At 39.9% G+C, this 20,808-nt stretch overlaps 1 protein-coding gene across 2 annotated transcripts in view; it reads right to left on the bottom strand.

The window, feature by feature from the left end:
* SH3BGRL2 (SH3 domain binding glutamate rich protein like 2) overlaps positions 1 to 20,808 on the bottom strand; it is a 56,888-nt gene that overhangs the window by 11,541 nt on the left and 24,539 nt on the right. For both annotated transcript variants that reach the window (XM_081095084.1, XM_081095085.1), the window contains exon 2: positions 5,815 to 6,000. In XM_081095084.1, coding sequence (XP_080951210.1) covers positions 5,815 to 6,000 — 186 coding nt within the window. The remainder of the gene's footprint in view (positions 1 to 5,814; positions 6,001 to 20,808) is intronic.

Genomic DNA, 20,808 nt, shown 5'->3' with positions numbered 1-20,808 from the left:
AATTTCAGAGTTAAATAGCATTAGAAAATTTAAAATCACATCTTACTGATTATTAGTATAAGTTATTATGGCCTTAGGAATTCCCCAATAAAAGAGAAAGATCTGCTTATTATCAAATTCATTTCACCTATCAGGTTTATATTTTAAAAAATATATTACGGCTTATACGGCTTATACTGCAAATGTTAAAATCACCATTTGTAAAAACTCACTCTCAAGTTGCTAAATAGGCTTGCTGAATTCCTTATAGTCAGACACTCAGAAGTGTTTGTAAATAAATGTCTGCAATGACACATTTTAGGACAATCAACCTCTGTTAATGATCAGTTAACAGAACCTTTGTAGAAAGGTACAAACATACAAAGCATATTCAGGATAAAACTGCCTAGTTTCAGAAGCTGGTACATTTTTATTACATTAAAGAAAAAGGATGAGAAATACCCTTTGTCTGCAGTGTCGACTGCTTATGAAAAGAAATATTTCTGGACTATATAGATATCAGCCTAACTGAGTACAATTATTAATGGAATAGTTATCTGAATGCTGCAATTTTAAGAATGAAACAAGCTAAATGGCTGTTAAGAAGAAAAAAAAATAACTTCCATTACCTATACTTCTGTTTGTGCTCAAGTGAAAACCAATGTTAGAGACATTTATAAGTGCATGATAAAATCTAAACAGGTAGAGTTCACAATGGTCTCATTCTTCCTGAGAGCTTCTTTAAGGACATAAGCCACTACGGTTAGACTATTATGGACTAGACAAGCATTTGAGACAAAGACCTTAAAGTTCTTTGCCCTTTTGGCGTTCCCTAAGAGAGCAGTGGGGAGAACCCAAACAGCCACTCTGAGAAGTGGTGCAGCTTCCCACGCTAAGCCAATGACAATTAGTGGACAGACCCACATTATTTCCACATGCCGAGGGCATATCCAAACAGGAGGCTGCAGGGAACAAAACAACCCGTGGCCTACAAGGAAATGGTGGCAGCAATCAATTCTAAATGAGCCAAAGCAAACTGAGTTTCTCCAAAAGATGAAAATCTTTTTAAAATATTCATTTTAAGATGATAAGAGTTACTGCTGCTGTTTAAATTGGGCCAAGCGCCTCCTCCTTTCAGTTAAGCCTGAGGGTATCCTCTGAGCAGAATTCTTGACTTAGTGGTTGAAGACAGTACTATATTCTATTTTATGAAATCTTGGTAGAGAAGGAAAAAAACAGTTGGCAGTTCCAATCCTGGATGGATATGTAAGATGCAGTTGTCTAAAACAGCTTCATTCAGCAATTTTTATGCCAAATACTAAAAATATGAGTAAGCCCAAAACTGAGGATTTTAAATTCCTAATTCATGTTAAACGTTTCCAACCTACTAGTACAAGATGGCAAGGCAAGCAAAAACATGCACCCAAGCACCAATTGAAATTGGATGGAAAATATTTTTGTGTTAAACATAGGAAAAGGAACCAGCAATAAAATTTTAATAACTACCCCCGCGGAGTAAGTGAAAAGGCTAAGAGACTCTCTTGGATATTGACATTTTTGTCACTCCCTTTTATACCACAGGGGTTAGTAAAACAGGATTATATACTGCCCTCTGTGACTGCTCACAGAACTAAACAGTTCTGTAGAGAATAGTATTTCTATATTTAAAACAATATAAATATAATCTATGTTTACATATTATAATAGTTACTATAGCTGCAGAAGAGAATTGGACTGTTATAAATTTTAGCAATGCTAAAGTGTGTGTTTAAATCAAAAAGGAGGAGAAATAAGAGAAGTTATAAGAACGGAAATCTCCATCTTTCAAAAAAAAAAGTAAACACTGTCTACAGTTAAAGTCAAGGAATATATACATTAGTGTATGAAACAGCGTGGTAATAACTTAAGAACCTTGTAAAAGGGAATCTGGGGGAGGGCACATATAAAGGACAGAGGAAAACTAACTCCTTGCTGTGACCCTTCCTGTCAACAGGCTTTATTGTCTTAACGTTGATATTAACATGGCCTTAACGGTTTTGTTTTCTTTTCATTAATTTTATCTACATAGGCTCAGAAAGAGAAAAAAATTTTAACAAAAATAAAACTGCCAGTTTGTCCGGCCAGTGTTGTCAGTGTTGAGCTTCGACCCATGAACCAGGAGATCACGGTTCAATTCTTGGTCAGGGTACATGCTGGGGTTTGGGGCCTGATCCCCATTAGGGGACATGCAGGAGGCAGCCGATCAATGATGCTTCTATCTCTCACTCCCTCTCCCTTCCTCTCTCTGAAATCAATAAAAATGAGAGAGAGAGAGAGAGAGAGAGAGAGAGAGAGAGAGAGAGAGAGAGAGAGAGAAAGAAAGAAAAGAAAAGAAAAGAAAAGAAAAGAAAAGAAAAGAAAAGAAAAGGAAAGGAAAGGAAAGGAAAGGAAGAAAGAAAGAAAGAAAACTGCAGTTTGGATAGTAGTTAAAATAGAGTGCTAAACATGCAATTGGGGCATCCTGAAACTGTCTGGTTGAAGGTTTTCAATATTCACAGCACAAGTCGTTTTTATGAAAAATATGTCCCAGGGACTGACTCATCACTGTAGAATATTGAAGCAAACATCTCAGTAAGGTGAAAATGGGAGATTAAACATTTATAGACAGAAGAATAAAAATGGGGGTTATATAGAAGAGATAAAACTGCAGAGAATTATCTAAAATGTTATGCTTTGGGGCATATACCTGATCAGCAATCAGTGATAAAGAAGACTTTATATCACCCCTTCCCCAACACCCAACTTTTCCTTTCCTAGTAGCTGGGAGGATGCCAGATACGATTATTTACAGTAAAATATCTAAAGGAGAAGATTCTCCTTGATAAGTGATTTTATAGATGGGAGGCCTTGGAATACAGATTTTCTAATTCAGATAAAAAGTTTCCTAAGGAAATTCTACCTGTGGGATATGTGAGCTTCTAATAGAGCTCTGAAATAGATGTCATGGCAAAATTTAGAAGTTTTAATAAGCTTGTTTTTGAGACATTTGGCTTTGACTTTTATTAATAAAATGAGAATACAAATGCTCAGAACCTTGACAAGGTAAGACCCAACAGAATGGGGTAGTTCCCTGCTAAGCTGAAAACATCTGTGGAACTATTCACCCATTCACAGAACCAATTTTTTTTTTTAAATGCGGCCTATGTTCCTAGCATTCTGATGGGTACCAGATACAAAGATAAACATGCCATGGAGCCTACAGAGAGTAAGCACAAGGAACTCAGAAACCAATTAAAGGCAAAGATGTGAAGAAAAAAAATTCTATGAGATAAATGTCATCTATACTAATAAAGGGGTAATATGCTAATTAGAGCAGATATCTTCTAGACGACCTTCTGGACGTACTTCCAGACAAAGCTGCAGTGGCTGTGAAGGGCCCAGGCTCAGCCTGGCAGTGGCAGCAGCAGCAGGGTAATGGGGGCGGTGCCTTCCCCTGATCCACCAGGTTGCCTCCTGCAGAGGGAGGCCAGACTGCGGCTTAGGCCAGGGGCCGAGTAGGGGAGCAAGTTAGGGTCGATCAGGCTGGCAGGAGGGCAAGTTAGGGGCAATCAGGCCGGCAGGCAGAGGCAGTTAGGGGCAATCAGGCAGGCAGGCAGAGGGGTTAGGGGGTGATCAGGCAGGCAGGAAGGCTAGCGGTTATGAGCTAGTGGTCCCAGATTGTGAGAGGGATGTCCGAAGGGTCCCAGATTGGAGCGGGTGCAGGCCGGGCTGAGGGCCCCCACCATTGCACAAATGTTGTGCACCAGGCCTCTAGTAATAGCAATAATGAGGCACAGGTTTGCTGGAATGGGGAGGGGTGTAATAAGCAGAGTCCTAGTTAATTAGAGAAAGAGCAATGACATATTTAATGACTCAATTATATAATTCTTAGATATAAGAATCTACTGAGCACTTATCTCAGTGATTAATGCTAGCTTATCCTATATAATAAAAAGCTAATATGCACATTGTCCCCTTGGGAGTTTGACCGACCAGGAGTTTGACCGCTCACTATGATGTGCACAGACCACCAGGGGGTGGCGCGGAATGAAGGAAGGCCCCGGCTGGCAGCCAGGGGGAGGAAGGCCCCAATCGGCCCTGATCACCGGCCAGGCCTAGGGATCCTACCTGTGCATGAATTTCGTGCACCAGGCCTCTAGTATTATAATAATTCACCAAAAAATTTTAGGAATCTCATATATATAAGAAAGAGATCTTAAAAAACTTGCATAGAAGAAACTGACAAAAACATACACTAGTTCAAGGAAACTGGCATTAGACAGCTCAATTGAAGAACTGGAAACAATGATATTGAAGCAAAACCATCAAAATTCTTCCCAACCTAGAAATCTATACCCAGCCAAACTAGCACTCAACTACAAGCCCAGAATAATGGCATTTTCATACCTTCAAAGTCTGAGAAACAGAAAATCACTAGATCTTTGTTTTAAGCATTCTAGCACTATTTGACTAATAGCTTTACTTTATTTTGAAACTATAGTTCCCACACATTTTCAACTGTTACCTTATTTTGGTCTGCAGGCATAAGAGTACATTTTCTAGACTCAGTAATTGTGAATGGGATGTACCCTTGGTTACCACATTCTTCCCTAATAAAATATGAGATCATGATATTTAAAAAAATCCCACAAAACAATAACCTTTATTCTTATTAAATATTTTAGAAACAGTCATAAATATCCTATGAAGGCATATAATATCATCCCTTGCTTACAGATGAGGAAATTTAGGCCTAAAGAGGTAAGTGACTCTCAAAAGGTGTCACAACCAACATAAAGTAGTAGTAGAACTCAAATCTATCTCTAGTGCTATGTTCAGGAGTCTCCTCTTAACATGTATGTAAGAACTCTGTGCACAATATTTATGGCTTAATGTTTTCATATCTCATTCTTACGTATGCACACAGGAAACTGTTTCCTTGCAAACCATCAAACACACTCTGTTATCCTTTTTCTCCACCCTAATGACAACCTAGCTATTCATTTCACCTCAAGCACCTGAGCACTGTAGCTTAGCCCCTTGCTCTTCTCCAGGCAATCCTAAAGCACTGGAATATAGGTTCCAAATAAACACTGACTTATATACTTAGAGCTCTGGCAAAAGGCAAATTCTAATTATTCATGAGAAAGAAACTTCTTGAGCCCAGCCTGTGTGGCTCAGTGGTTGAGCATCAACCCATGCACCAATGGCTGGATTCCCTGGTCAGGGCACATGCCTGGGTTTGATGTTTCTATCTCCTTCTCCCTCTCTCTTCCTCTCTCTCTAAAATCAATTTAAAAAAAGAAACTTCTTGAAAAGAAACTTCTTGATTAAGAGTAAGAAGGGAAACAGATAATTAGACAAAGGGGACTTCATATGCTACATATAGCAGGAAGGCACCTAATGTATTTTACATGTTCATAATGATCCATCTGGCTTTTTTTTATACTGTAAAAGGAAAAACACTCAAGAATAATTACTCCTCCGAGTCTGCCCCCCAAAATGTATTAATAAAAAATATGCTTTAAAATTTAGTACACAACGAAATCATGCACACAGCTTCCCTTCCATTCCCTTTTCTAAAGCAAACAGAGACAAGAAAATTCGCAGACACACATGCACTCGGACTCACACACACTGTCTGTGATCTTGGACTCATTGCCCTTCCTCAACTTCACCCTCCATTAGACTAGTGGACCTGAACAGGCACCGTATGAAGAGGTTACAGTCCTAACTGAAAAAAACCAACTGTACTCTAGGTGACTTTGTGATTTGAGTATTGCAAAGAAATAGAGTAATAACAATCTAGCTACTTACTCCACAGTATCGGTCACCATTAAATATCTGAGGTGGCAGAGGGTTGCCCTGGGCGGGCTTCTTTTCTGGGGGCACGTTTTTGTACATCCACTGCCTCTGTTCTTCTGACATTGTGATATCCACCTCCTCAAACTCTATCTTGTTGGCTTCCAGAAATCTAACCACATCTTGCTGCTTCTTCTTTATCTAAAAAGAAAAGACAAATAAGGAGAAATGCTCATCTGAAACAATATGTATATAATTCCAAATTGAACTAGATTTCACTTCCCATTGTCAGAGGTCATTGATACAAAAAAAAGGCGATTTACACAGGCGCCATGTACTGTCCACTCTGTGGATACCAGCAGAAGTCTAAGCAAGTCCTGACACAGGAATTTCTTCACCTAGACTCCCCAGAACTCTGGGGCACAACTCAGATTGCCTGGGAAAGACTAGGTATGAGGTGAGATTCACACAGTTCTTAGGGGCCAACACCACTCTCCCGTCCCACCCACAGGAGTTGACATCTATAGTCATGAGCGCTCTCTCTGCTCAAAACCATTTGAAAATCATATATAGCCCATCTGAAATGTCGACACTCCATTGATTCCCGGGAGCAGCAACATTTTCATTCCCCTCAGAAGCTTCCTTCAGATATTCCTCAGCGGCAGCCATGGGCATGAAAGCATCCTTTCATCAGTTCACGAGAGAAAAGTGTTTTCCACTTCTGAAGTAAGAGTAAACAGTAAGCACCATTTTATTACGAACTCTATTTCTTAACCCTTTTCATTCTTCTGATCTTTCATGTTTCCTTCCTCAGTCACTAGGGGTCAGGTGTGCTCTTGAAGAGCTGCAAACACATTTGTAGTCCTGGAAATGTTACCAATTTCTTAATTTAAGAACCTATATTAACTATTTTAGGTTAATATGTGAGCACCTAAACACTCATACATTCTCAATACTAGGATACATCAAAGACACTCATACAGCTTCTTTCCATCCATACCTCCCTGCCCTGCACATATACTAATAGATAGCGCGCACACACACATACACAGAGCATTTATTGCTGGATTATAATCATCTACAGCTTAATTGGTCTTTTCTTTCACAGGGTCGCACTAGGTAAAATAGCTGGATGTTGCCTGGCCAATGTGGCTCAGTGGTTGAGCATCGACCATAAACCAGGAAGTCAGGATTCGATTCCCAGTCAGGGCACATGCCTGGGTTTTGGGCATGATACCCAGTAGGCAGTGTGCAGGAGGTAGTCAACTGATGATTCTCTCTCATCATTGATGTTTCTATCTTTCTCTCCCTCTCCCTTCCTTTCTCTGATATCAGTAAAAACAAACAAAAATAGCTGCACCTTGTTCCTTTAACTCAACAATGTATCATGAATATGGTCCCATCATTAAAAGTTTTCAAGAGTAAGGCCTGGCCGGCATGGCTCAGTGGTTGAACATCTACCTATGAACCAGGAGGTCACGGTTTGATTCCCAGTCAGGGCACATGCCCCGGTTGCAGGCTCAATCCCCAGTGTGGGGCATGCAGGAGGCGGCCAATCAATGATTCTCTCTCATCACTGATGTTTCTATTCCTCCTTCTCCTTTCCTCTCTAAAATCAATTTTAAAAAAGAGTTTTCAAGGATATGAATTTTAATGTCTCCCTGGCAATTCCATCATGTAGATGTACAGTTAAATCCTGTACATATCTGTTGTTGGATATGTAGCATACTTGTAATTTTCACCACTAGGAATAATATCATAGTGAACATCTTTATTTACAAATCTCTTACTGGTTCTCATAATACCACTTTACTTGAGGACAAAGTCCTATGAATGAAAGGGCAGAGACAGGGTATATTGCTTTACAATAAGGCTACATAAGTCAAAAAGTACAACCTTCCAGTTATAAAATAAATAAGTACCAGGGATATAAACAGCACGGTAACTGTAGTTAAAAATACTGTATTATAGTTGGAATTTGCTAAGAGAGGTCTTAAGTTTTCATCATAAGAAAAAGAAATTGTAACAGAGGTAGTGATGGATGTTACTAGACTCATTGTGGTGATAGTTTGCAATATACATATATATAGAATAATTATGTTGTACATCTGAAACTAATATAATGTTGTATGTCAATTATACCTCAGTAAAAATACAAGGCCACATTCTATTTACATTCCCACTAGCAATATTTGAAAGTATCCATGTCTCAGCACCTCTCTCTCCTTATAGGCAATATTTGAAAGTTGTACTGTAGAAGCTTAAAGTTCAAACAATGTGAGTAACTGGATGTTAACTTATTATACTCATCATATCACAATATATACATACACCAAATCATTACATTGTACACCTTAAACTTACAAAACATTATGTCGATTATCTATAGTAATAAAAGTGTAATATGCTAATTAGACCGAACATCCTTCCGGATGAAGCCAGGGCTGCAAGGGAAGCCCGGGTCCCGGGTGCCAGAGGGAAGCCAGTGCCGGCAGCCGGGGGAAGGAAGGCCTACTCTTGCATGATTTTCGTGCATCGTGCCTCTAGTATCTCCATAAAACTAAAGAAAACAGAAATGGTTTTTGTTCTAAAAATATTTCAAATGCATCATGACACTGACAATGCTCAAGAAGCAAAAGATAGTTCCTCACTGACAATGATAATAACTGACAGTCATGTAAGGAGTAAAATGTATTTTTAAAGGGGGAAGCAAGGGGAGGCATGGCCAGGCTTGTGTTTCAAAGAGATCACTTTAATACTATGCAACTTACAAAGAAAAAAGGAGAAATTGTTTTCCCATCCACACTGTTATGAAAAGATTTCCAAGATATATATTATATGTAAGTGAAAAAAACAACAAAGAGCAGAATTGTAAGTAGACTAAGCACATTCTTCTGAAAAGAAAAAGGGAGAAAAATAGGAACATATTTGTATTTGCTTGTATTTACATTTTTAAAAACTCTTGAAGGTTATCAAAGAAATTAACAAAAATGGTTGCTTAGGGAGTCAGGGTAATGGGAACAAAGTGGGACCAAGACGTTTCATTCTCTACCTGTATAAACTTTAAACTCTTTTGAACAGTGTGAACGTGTCAAGAGTCAGAAGATTAAATAGAAGAAACCTATTTTGACAGAGAACTTCATGTGTGCCGTGGTGCAGGCCAGAGAGATGCAGTGTTTTACATAAATCAGGGTCCCCACCAGGGCATGAAGCAAGACTCAGAGCATTTTGTTACTCATTGGCTTCCATGTTTCTTTACACTTAAAAGACAGGCCAGATGATTAAAATAAAATTTTAGAAAAGGGGTAAGGCCAGAAAATTAACTAATATTACAGTAAATCACTCAAGTAAACAAAAAGGAGAAATTCAACCCAGAGAAGGAGGTTTTCAAGTGGATGTTTGTGACATTAACATCAGGAAGGAAGATGAGTCATGCCGCCAGGCACTGTTAAGATCTGCCTTAAGGTGACTGTGGCCTGGAACTGGGGGAGCCCAGGCTTGAGAGGCAGGGGACCGCCCACCTCAGGAGGCAGGCACTTGGGAGACAGCCAGGCTCTGGGTAATGGAAAGGCTACCCGTGTGGCAACAGGAAGCCATCAAGGGCACTTCATGTGCTGGGCACAAATCCAGAATTCAAATAGCAGCAACTTTATAGTCATTTCCTTAACACAAAGAGCTCTCTTCTCCTCATATGTGACTGTTCTAAAGCTAAGTGTACCTTACAGTCAGTATCAAAATAAATTTGAGAAGCAAATGGAAGAGAAGAATTGTTGGACAATAGTCACTGCCTTCACCCATGTCAATTTAGCCATGAGTAGAAGGAAGGTACTTGTAACTCCTGGTTGGTTTGTTTCTTTTAAACACACTTAGAAGCCATGGCACACAGTGCAATTTACCCAGTAGCCATCTCTCTTTCTGTCTTCATACAGAAGTCTGGTTTTGTTTTAAAAGTAATGTGCTCAGCTACAAAATGTGTTTACCCACACTCCTCTGCAGCCTGGGGTGATCACATGACACAGTTCTGGCCAATCTGATGTAAGGCAGATGTTCCTTGGGATGGCTCCCCATATGAATGGAAAGACAGAGTCCATTCTGCCCTTATCCTTTTCTTGTCTCCCTTGCAGAAATGGTGCTGGGAGGTATAGAAACCATTTTGAAAATGTGAAAACAAACACCACATGCCAACGATGGTCAAAGAGAATGACAGGAGCCTGGGTCCTTGATGACATTTTGCAGGTGTCACACAGTCTTCTGCAGCCTACTCTAAACCCTGGTGTACTAGACAGACAAATCCCTAATCAGTTCAGCCACTCCATATCAAGTTTTCTATAGTTTGAATCTAAATGCAATGCCATTTAAATTCTTAATTGCTACTTACAATGTCTTCAGAAATATTGTAGTGTGGACTGAAAGTAAAAGCTCTTACTGCACAGCAGAGCCTAGAAATAAAAGCTGTAAAATATGAATTTCACATAAGTGAACTGAATACCTGTCACTGGATAAACAGATGAATTTTCATTTTCTCCGAAAAACAACAACAAAGTTGTTGAACCTACAATAGGGAGATATCTACAAAAGCACAGAAGGTGCATTCCATCTTACCATTCAAACATATGCCCTTACACATCATCCAAGGCTATTAAAGGGAACAGACACTGCTACATCCTCAGGCTAGTTCACAGGGAGGCAAGCTATGGCCATCGGCCAAATCTAGTCTTTATATTTTTTAAATTATTGAAAAAAATAAAAACAAGTATTTCATGACAAAACATGTATTTGTATTATATGAAATACAAATTTCAATGTCCATAAATAAAGTTACGTTGGTAGACAGCCACACCCATTCATTTACATAATGTCTAAGGCTGCTTTTGCTGCACAATGGCAGAGCTGAGTAGTTGCAACAGGGGCAGTATCATTTCCCAAGCCTAAAGTATTTACCAGCTGCCCTTTACAGAAAAAGTTTGCCAACCTTGGGCTAGATCCCAGATCTTCATTTCCAGCTCAAAGTTCACTTTCTCAGTGAGTAAGTACTTCCCTAATCACCTGATTTTGCATTTTTTACCAGCCACACTAGAACTTCCCACTTGTCTTCAATGCTTCCTTCTTCACCTTAGCACGTAGCATCTGACATATTGTGTGTTTTATGTTCAGTATTTGCTTGTCTACCTCCCCCTATTAAATTCCAAAGGGCTAGGGATTTTGTCTGCTGGTTTGTTCACTGCTGGATCCCGAGCCTAGAATGGTTGACTGACACATAGCAGACACTCAATAAACATTTGTTAATGAACAGACAGGATTCTCACAAGGAGAAGGATGAATGTAACAGCGGTGCTGACTTTCTTATGATTTTAAATGAGATACCTTCAGTATCACCTCCTTGGAGAGCCCTCTCTAGCCACCTTAGCTGAAGTTTTGTCTAAACTTATTAAAATTTTATTTATCGGTTACTCATTTTTATGATCATCTCTCTCTCCACACAATGTCAGTTCTGTAAGCAAGGGACTGACAAGGAGGCCCTAAGTAAATATTAACTGAATGGATGATTAAAAAATTAGCACTCCAGTGCTGAACATCGAAGATTTCCAGGTGATGTTCAAGAGATCACACTCATTGCTAATTTGAGTTAGGAATAAATGTAACTGAAGTTTCGTCAAACAGAAATATAGATCAAATGCTAATATTTCTCAATTAATGCTAAAACTATATGAGTTTAAAATCAGTGTGTCTAGCATGTTACATCTAACTGGGAATAGCTTAAATAATCAGAAGAATCTCTAGGCCCTGAATGCAAAAAAAGACTTTACTTCTAACATTGACACGGATATTGAAGAAGATTGTATGTGATTGTATGTTTAAATAAAAATGCGATTGTAAGTTAACTTTAAGAATTGCAAGTGCATACTATAGTATTTTGTTTTGTCCAAATGTATTTTTATTAAATTGTTGGTGTATTTGCACATTGATGGCCATTGGGAATTAAACAACTATTTCCATGACTCTGCTTTCGATTGCTACCACAGAATTCTATCACCCTTAACTACCTCCCCCAATTATCTCTGGGAGCTCTGAAGCAAGCATCTTTGATGTGCTTTGAAGCTGCCTTCTTAGCCACTGCATCAATTAAGAGCTACTGGTCTGAATGTATCTCCCCCAAATTCATTTGTTGAAACCTAATCCCCAAAGTGATGGTGTTAGAAGGTGGGGTGAAAAGGCAGTGATTTGGTTATGAGGGTGGAGCCATCATGAATGGGATTGGTGTTCCTATAAAAGAGTCCCAAGAGCTCCCTTGCCCCTTCCACCATAGCAAGAAGTCAGCTGTCTGCAACCCGGAAGAGGGCCTTCGCCAGAATCCATACTGGTACCATGGTTTTGACTCCTGGCCTCCAGAACTGTGAGAAGGGAATTTCTGTTGTTTATAAGCCACCCAGTTTGTTAGAGCTGCCTGACTGGACCAAGACAATAAATCTTCACCCTTTCAACTCCAGTCCTCTGCAAGACCCACGTCTGCTGAGACCCCAATGTCTGCACCAAGCCCTGGTGACCCACCCGCCCAGGCGCCTGGGTGATGAGCTGTCTGGGCTGCTGTTGCAGAATCTGCTGATGTGGCAGGAACACTCAATGACCCATGGAAATCTGTGAAGATACTTGAACCTGGCAATCTCCTGGCTCCATGAGTCCCTAGGGATTAGATCAGCAGGCGGGCTAAATAAATTACATAGCACTTGACTTAGGCTTACTCCTACTCTGTGACACTGACTTCTAAGTCAATTTGCACTCCTCCATTCTCTTCTTGTAGGATTAGTTCTTTCCAGAAGGCTGCCAGTTAACATTAATTAAGCAGCCCCTGACAGATTCCTTCCATAGGCTTCCCAATATGTCTAGTCATGTTTGAATTCTGGGGTGTACACAGATGCTGCAGCACCCTGGGACCTCGGGAGTCACTAGTAAATGAAGAGACATAATCAATTTGAATTAAGACAGATTTTTAAAAATTGACATTTCATGTATAAGCAATTGTGGGAAAGCAAGTTCAAAGGCAAAACAAGGCACAAATGGAGGGCAATGAGAAAAATTAATAACAAAACATATTTTAGAGTTAGAGTGTCCTACTTTTAATTCTGGCCTTGTCGCTTGAGTAGCTTTGGAGAAATTACTTAGCTTCTCTCTCATTTTCAGTTTCCAAATCTGTTAAATGGACCCAATATCTTTTTTCACTGGTTCACTGGGAGGATTAAATAAGATAAGAACTAAGCAATAAGAGGCACTTGCTCAATTGTTTCATCCAAACATATTAGCTTTACTTTCTTGCCTTAGATGTAGCCTCCTGAAAAAAATATAGTGACTTCTGGGTACTTTCAAAGGCTGTAGGTATTCGATGCGACAGCTCTTTATTTCACCTACTTGCACACTTTAAAGATACAGTTTTCTTTTTTCTAACTTGAGGTAAGGCTGACTAAGGTCTTTCATGTATTTCATGAAAGTCAAAGACAGGCAGAAGAAAGAGGAAAAAAAAGATTTTCTTATAACTTGACAAAACTTACAGAAGGGTTGAACTAGACTAAGAGAGGTAGAGGGCCCTAAAATAATTCCTTCTTTCAACTAAAAAGAGAGGAAAGGACTGATAATCTTTCCCTGGTCAAAGACCCCAGAAACTTTCCAGCGATTGAGTAGGGTACCTCAAAAATATATAATTTCCTGGCAAATTCTTCAAGTCTTCACTGTCAGGCTCATTAGGCATTCTATTGTAATAAAGAAGATGCAGATGGAAAAAGTATTGTGGCTATTTACTGCCTCTCCTGTGAAGGCTGGGAAACTCAAGCCCCAGGTTCCCATCCACCCTTGCAGCTAGGGCAGCCATGTGACCCAGATCTGGCCTTTGAGGTGTGACCCCAAGTCTGCTGGGTAGAGCTTCTGGACAAGCTCTCCTGATGCAGCAGATGGATTAAGATGGGAGAGCCCTTATCTCTGCCTTTCTTCCTCCTTCCTGCTAGAGAAACCCAAGTATAAGGTACAGAGGCAGCCATCTTAAGGCAATGAGCATCAGGAAAAGGCCACCCGAGAGAATTCTAGAAACATAAGCTCTGAACAAATCGGCCTCCGGACTTACCAGGAGAGACCAAACATATCAGTCAGGTTCTCTCTTACTTTCCAATGAACACATTCTTAACTAAAACACTTTCTGATGTGGCTCACTGTTGGGGAGTAAGGCAGTGGTGTAGAATAAGAACCAACAAGCCATCTGCTAACTGTCAACATTCTAATGCTGCTTAACTAAACATGAGATTACACATAAAGTACTGTGTATCTAGTGTCCATTTCAGTTTATCTTACTTGAAAGCAAATACCAGGTTACCAAGCCAAAGATAACGACGAGAGATGCTGTCATGCAAGAGATTGAAACGAGTTTTAGGGAATCAGAATGTCAGAAAGATGGATTATGAAATACAGAGCAATTTTGAAAGAACCACTATGATATTTTCTAAATTAAGCAATACAGCTTTTTAAAATATACTTTTTATTGTTGATAGTATTAGAAATATCTTCCAATTTCCCCTCCCTTACCCCTCTACTCCCAGGCCCCAGCCCCCCACCCCCCAGGTCTTCACTACCCTATTGCCCATGTCCATGGGCTATGCCTATAAGTATGTAAGTTCTTTGGTTTATCCCTTCTCGTTCCCCCAAACCCACATTGAGGTATGTCAATCTGTTCCATGTCTCCAGGCTTTGGGTCTTATTTTGATGGTCAATTCATTCTATTCATTAGATCCCACAAGTAAGTGAGATCATGTTATATTTGTCTTTCTCAGACTGGCTTATTTTACTTAACATATTTTCCAGAAACCATAAAAGTCTTAGAGGAGAACATAGGCAGTAAAATATCAGACATCTCAGGTAGCAGTATGTTTACAGATACATCTCTTAGGGCAAAGGAAACTAAAAAATGGACTACATCAAAATAAAAAGCTTCTGCACAGCAAAAGAAACCACCATCAAAATGAAAAGGGAACCCACTGTATGGAGGACATATCTGCCAACGACACATCTGATAAGCAAATGTATCCAAGATACATAAAGTACTCGTACAACTCAACAAAAGAAAAACAGTCCAATTAGACAATGGGCAGAAGACCTGAATAGCCATTTGTTCGAAGAGGACAATGTCAAATGAAAAAATGCTCAACGCCACTAATCATCAGAGAAATGCAAATTAAAACCACAATGAGATATCACCTCACACCTGTCAGAATGGCTATGATCAAAAAATCAATAGGCATTACAGTTTTAATTATGGAAAAGATTACCCTTGGTACTTATTAGACACTCTATGTTTTGATTAAATAAACATTATTGAGCTTTAACAAATATTTTAAACATATTTTCATTTTAACCAGGCAACATTTTTGGTCCTGTTTTCTTAATCAACTTATACTAATTTCTTTTTTCCATGTTTATAATGTTAAGTCATCTTTTTAATTTAAAATTTTTATTAAAAACACATAATCTCATCATGCTGAAGTAATTAATTTTCATATTATCTTCCAAGAATTCATTGTTTAGAAACATACCTTTATATAATTGCTATAAAACATACATGTTTTAGAGTAGAATGTTGTGGTGTTATAATAAACTAGAGGCCCTCAACCCAGCCTGCACCCTCTCCAATCTGGGACCCCTCGAGGGATGTCCAACTGCCTGTTTAGGCCTGAGCCCACACGGTGATCAGGCCTGAACGGGCAGTCAGGCATCCGACTCACAATCCAGGACTGCTGGCTCCCAACCGCTCACCTGCCTGCCTGCCAGACTGCCCCTAACAGCTTCTGCCTGCCAGCCTGATCACCTCCTAACCACTCCCCTGCCAGCCTGATCGACACCTAACTGCTCCCCTGCCGGCTCGATTGCCCCCAACTGCCCTCCCCTGCAGGCCTGGTCTCCACCAACTGCCCTCCATTGCCGGCCTAGTCGCCCCCAACTTCTCCTCCCCTGCTGGCCATCGGTGGCAGCCATCTTGTGTCCACATGGGGGCAGCCATCTTTGTGTTGGAGTGATAGACAACTTACGTTTTACTCTTTTATTAGGATATTTTATAATCTTTAGAGTTATCTTATTGAATGCGTCAATTCTATTGAGTATTCTAACATTATCCTACCATTGGAAATCTGAGTGCCTTCTACACTTTTTTCTTTTATAAAAAGGATAACTGCTCTGAGTGTGCTTTCATGATGACAAATGATATCAGTATGCCTCCCAACAGATACTAAAACAGACTTTCACACAGATATACACACCTTCTTACTTCTTGATTTGTCCCTTCCAGGTAAAGATGATACTTTATCAAGTAATATTCTTTCTTTCTTCCTTCTTTTTCTTTTTTTTATAAGAATCAAGTAACTTTCTTGTTCAACTTTTACAAAATGAATTTTAGGGAATGTTTGGTATTATTATTTTGTTAATGAAAACAATACTTGTCTATAAAAACTGTCACTGTGAAAACCTATTAAGATAATTTTCTAATCTCCTAAAAGTCTTTCACATAAAAATCTTTAGTGAGTTATTTTTAAAACTTTTAAAGCTTCATTGTTGAAAGTATTACATATGTCCTCCTTTCTCCCCCATTGACCCGTTCTACCTCGCCACTCTCCCCCGCTCGTCATAACTGCCCCCCTCCTGCTCCGTCCCCTTCCCTAGGCCTTCATTAGTGAGATTTTTAAATGTAAAAATATAACATCTTTCAATTGGTTATCAGGAACAACTAATTGACATCAGGGAAGACAGTATGATTTTTAACTATGAAAATGTTTACCACTGTTACATGACTGATAAATGGGATTGAAATGAGTACCACTGTTCTTCAACTATAATGATGCTCATTCTCCATATGCATCTATGTATTTTAGAAAGGTACATTTTCAACAATTTAAAAACTGTTAAAAGCAGACTTTCATTCTCCATATGCATCTATGTATTTTAGAAAGGTACATTTTCAACAATTTAAAAACTGTTAAAAGCAGACTTTCAAACTAGTTTTGATCATTAGCTTACATTGTTCTCACTAAAGAAATTTTTGGAAGGCAGAAAAAAGAATTTTTAATCATTAAAAAACAAAATTAAGAATATTGTTTCAACAGTATCCCATCATTTTAATTGCTATTTTGTGGACACTTTATTATGCACATATTTTATTAGTACAATAATATATTTATACTAGAGGCCCGGTGCACAAAAATTTGTGAACTCAGAGGGGTCCCTCAGCCCAGCCTGTGCCCTCTCGCAGTCTGGGACCCCTCAGGGGATGTCCACCTGCTGGCTTAGGCCCGCTCCCTCGGGGATTGGGCCCAAGCTGGCAGTCAGACAACCCTCTGGCAGCCTGGCAGTCCTTGGGGGATGTCCACTTGCCAGTGGGGAGCAGGCCTAAGCTGCAGTCGGACATCCTTAGTGCTGCTGAGGAGGCGGGAAAGGCTCCCCCTACCACTGCTGTACTGGCAGCCATCAGCCTGGCTTGTGGCTGAGCATAACTCCCCCTGTGGAAGCGCACTGACCACCAGGGGGCAGCTCCTGCATTGAGCGTCTGCCCCCTGGTGGTCAGTGTGTGTCATAGTGACCAGTCATTCCCAGTCTTTCTGCTGTTAGGGTCAGTTTGCATATTACCTGTTTATTATATAGGATAGAGGCCTGGTACATGGGTGGGGGCTGGCTGGTTTACCCTGAAGGTGTCCTGGATCAGGGTGGGGGTCCCACTAGGATGCCTGGCCAGCCTGGGTGAGGGGTTGAGGGCCGTTTTCAGGCTGGCCACACCCCCTTCAGGGTGGGGGTCCCCACTGGGGTGCCTGGCCAGCGTGGGTGAGGGGCTGATGGCTGTTTGCAGGCTGGTCAAGCCCCCAGTGGGGACCCTCACCCCATGGGGGTGTGGTCAGCCTGGATGAGGGGCTGAGGGCTGTTTTCAGGCTGGCCACGGCCACAGGTTGGAAGCAGGTATCTGGGATTTATTTATCTTCTATAATTGAAACTTTGTAGCCTTGAGTGGAGCTCAGGGCTGGCAGGGCAGGTAGGAAGCTTGGCTTCCTCCATTGCCGGGGGCAACCCAAGCCTCCTGCTTGCTCCAGCTCCATGGCCGCCGCCATTTTAGTTGGGTTAGTTTGCATATTCGCTCCTGATTGTCTTGTGGGTGTGACTTGTGGGTGTAGCAGAGGTATGGTCAATTTGCATGTTTTGCTTTTATTATATTAGATAATTTATTTACAATATACAGATATTGGAAATATATTCACAAATAATTTTATTATTGGGGTATGTGATCAAAAAACATTGCAGACCATTGCATGAGAGAAGTGTAGGAGCCAGGAGAAATGGGGGTGCGCAAACACACAAGATTATATATTTTTTTCCTTTATAATGTTTGTCTAAATAACTTTCAAGCCAGAAGGCAAATCTCTGTTCCAAACATTTGAGAAACCTTGAAGTCTATTATTTTCATTTTTCAGTGTTGTTTTTTTTAAATTAGGTTTTAAAAGTCAATTTATAAATTCTTACTTTGCAAAAATAAGGGCAAAAAATAAACCCCACCATTTTTTTTAAAATAATATGTGTAGTGGTGGTTTTTGTAACAATGTTAGGCTTTGGCTCTGTATGGCTGATATTTTGATATTCTTTACCTAAAAGCATTCTAGCATACCTATGACTGGGAAAATTACTTGGCTCATAAAGAAATCCTAGAAAACTAACCTGGGTTTCGCTGTAAATATAGAAGTATACTATACAGCTAATATATTTCCTATTCATTAACATAAATGAGACAGGGTAATAAATCTAGAGGCAGAAAAGATAGGAATATTAGCACATACTAATGTTGTGCTTGAATCAGGCAAACTGAAGACATCATAACGTCTTGCAATATACTTTCTAATCTGTTTTCTCTTCATATTAATACTTTTGCCCTAGAAGATATCATATGCTCCCAGAACTTCAACTATTAACCTTTATAAAATAGAACCAAAATTTGCATTTGAAAATTGATCTCTTTCACAAGAGCCAATCCCATAGTTCCAAAGCCTTTCTAAAAATTTATGCTTAAATGTGTCACCATCACCTCTAACTTGATTGGTAAAACAAAACAACAGAAATAACAAAAACCTTGTTTTCAAAAGGTCAATCCATCAATTCACAATTCACCTCCTTCTCCTAACTTTCATGCTTCTATTAACAATACACCACTTGGTTGGTGACTCAGCTTGACAACAGAACTACCTATAAATCCAAAACTTAATTGTTACAAAAATAACCTACCTAAATGAAAACCTTCCCCCACCACCCACAGAAGTGTGCACACACGCACACACATGTACACACACAATGCACACACTCATGTTATTGTACTTGGTTTGGTAGTACTAACACAGGGATGACGTGAAAGTAGGTGAGGAGGCATGCCTGGCCACTGCAAGCTTTGCAAGCTTGGCACAGGTCTGTGCGGGGCCTGATCTCTGCAACTAGTTCATGATTGGTAGCATGTTGGTGATGATGCCACGGGCAGTGGACTGAGCCTCATCTGGGCCACTTAGTTTTGATTTATGTTCTAGTCCTGGACAGTCAGAAAGGGATTATCTAGTGCAAGTTACTTATCCTATCAAAGTTTCAATTTCCTCATCGGTGAAATGCACATCATAATTCAGCTCAGAGCGTGGTGATGGAAACGAAATGATGTAATACAGAGCTCTGAGTGCCTGGCACACCGAAACAGCTCCACACACACGAGTTACGATTATCACTACAGTAACTTTTATTCTAAGGCCATAAACCTCGTCGGCTATTGTTCTTTAGCAGACATACTGCTAGTCACTCGGAGACCTGGTCCCACTGCTCCACAGGAATTTGGCTTCTCTTTCCCCATTCCTTCACGGGTTCACTCTTATTCATTCCACAAGCACATTTTGAGGATCTAGCACAGTGATGGCGAAGCTATGACACACGTGTCAGAGGTGACACACGGACTCATTTTTTTTGGTTGATTTTTGTTAAATGGCATTTAAATATATAAAATAAATATCAAAAATATAAGTCTTTGTTTTACTATGGTTGCAAATATCAAAAAATCTCTATATGTGACACGGCACCAGAGTTAAGTTAGGGTTTTTCAAAATGCTGACATGCCGAGCTCAAAAGATTCGCCATCACTGATCTAGCAAATACCAGGCTCTGTGCTAGGCATAGGGGGTACACACCTGCCTCTGCCTTACTTCAGCTCACCCCCAAGAAAGCTGTGAATTACAGGTATCAATAGTTAAAGCGCTGACAGTGCCCAAAGTAAAAAACTTAAGTTAAACAGAGAGATAATTCACTCTCTGGGAACATATCCTTCGATAAGAATGAGTTTCCCTACAGATATGAGCATAATGCTGTCACACCAGTAGAACGTGTTCTATAAGGATTTATTTCCCACCGAGGTTCCTGCTGACCCAGCCATACCCCCATCCCAGCCAGACTAAAGCAGACTAAGAGTGATGAGGAAAGAAAAGGGTCTCCGTACATACACCCTGCAGTCTTGTCATCAGGAGAATGAAGTCCAACTGCTCCATGTAGACTAGCGAAACCCAGGAACAAACAGGCACTGTTTACTGTTGAGTGTGCACAAGAGTAGTAACCTTTTGACTTTCCCAGCTCTGCTGCAAACAGGGCTAGGAAGGAATGCTAAAGATAAAACCAGAAAGCGGAACAAGGAGAACCAGAAATTTCAGCCACATAAAGAGTAATTAACAATTTCCCCATGGCAATAACCAAGGATTTAAGAGTCCGTCCTGGTGTATCCTTAAACTGATACACAACATCAATTTAATATCTGCTTATTTTGAGTATACTCACTTGTCTCGCTTTTAGAATTATAGATTAAGATCAAGAAGTTAACATGTAATTAAAACCAATCACGTCACTTAGTTTCCAAACTGAAACTGGGGCAGTTTCAGAGTTTATGGTCTACTGTTCTTGAGTTCAAAAAATATTTCAGAGCAGATCAAA

This window comes from Myotis nattereri, assembly GCF_964212035.1.
Source record: "Myotis nattereri genome assembly, chromosome: 6".
Classification (NCBI taxonomy): Eukaryota; Metazoa; Chordata; class Mammalia; order Chiroptera; family Vespertilionidae; genus Myotis; species Myotis nattereri.
The sequence above is the reverse complement of the archived record's forward strand: the minus strand, read 5'-3'. Positions and strand labels throughout refer to the sequence as shown.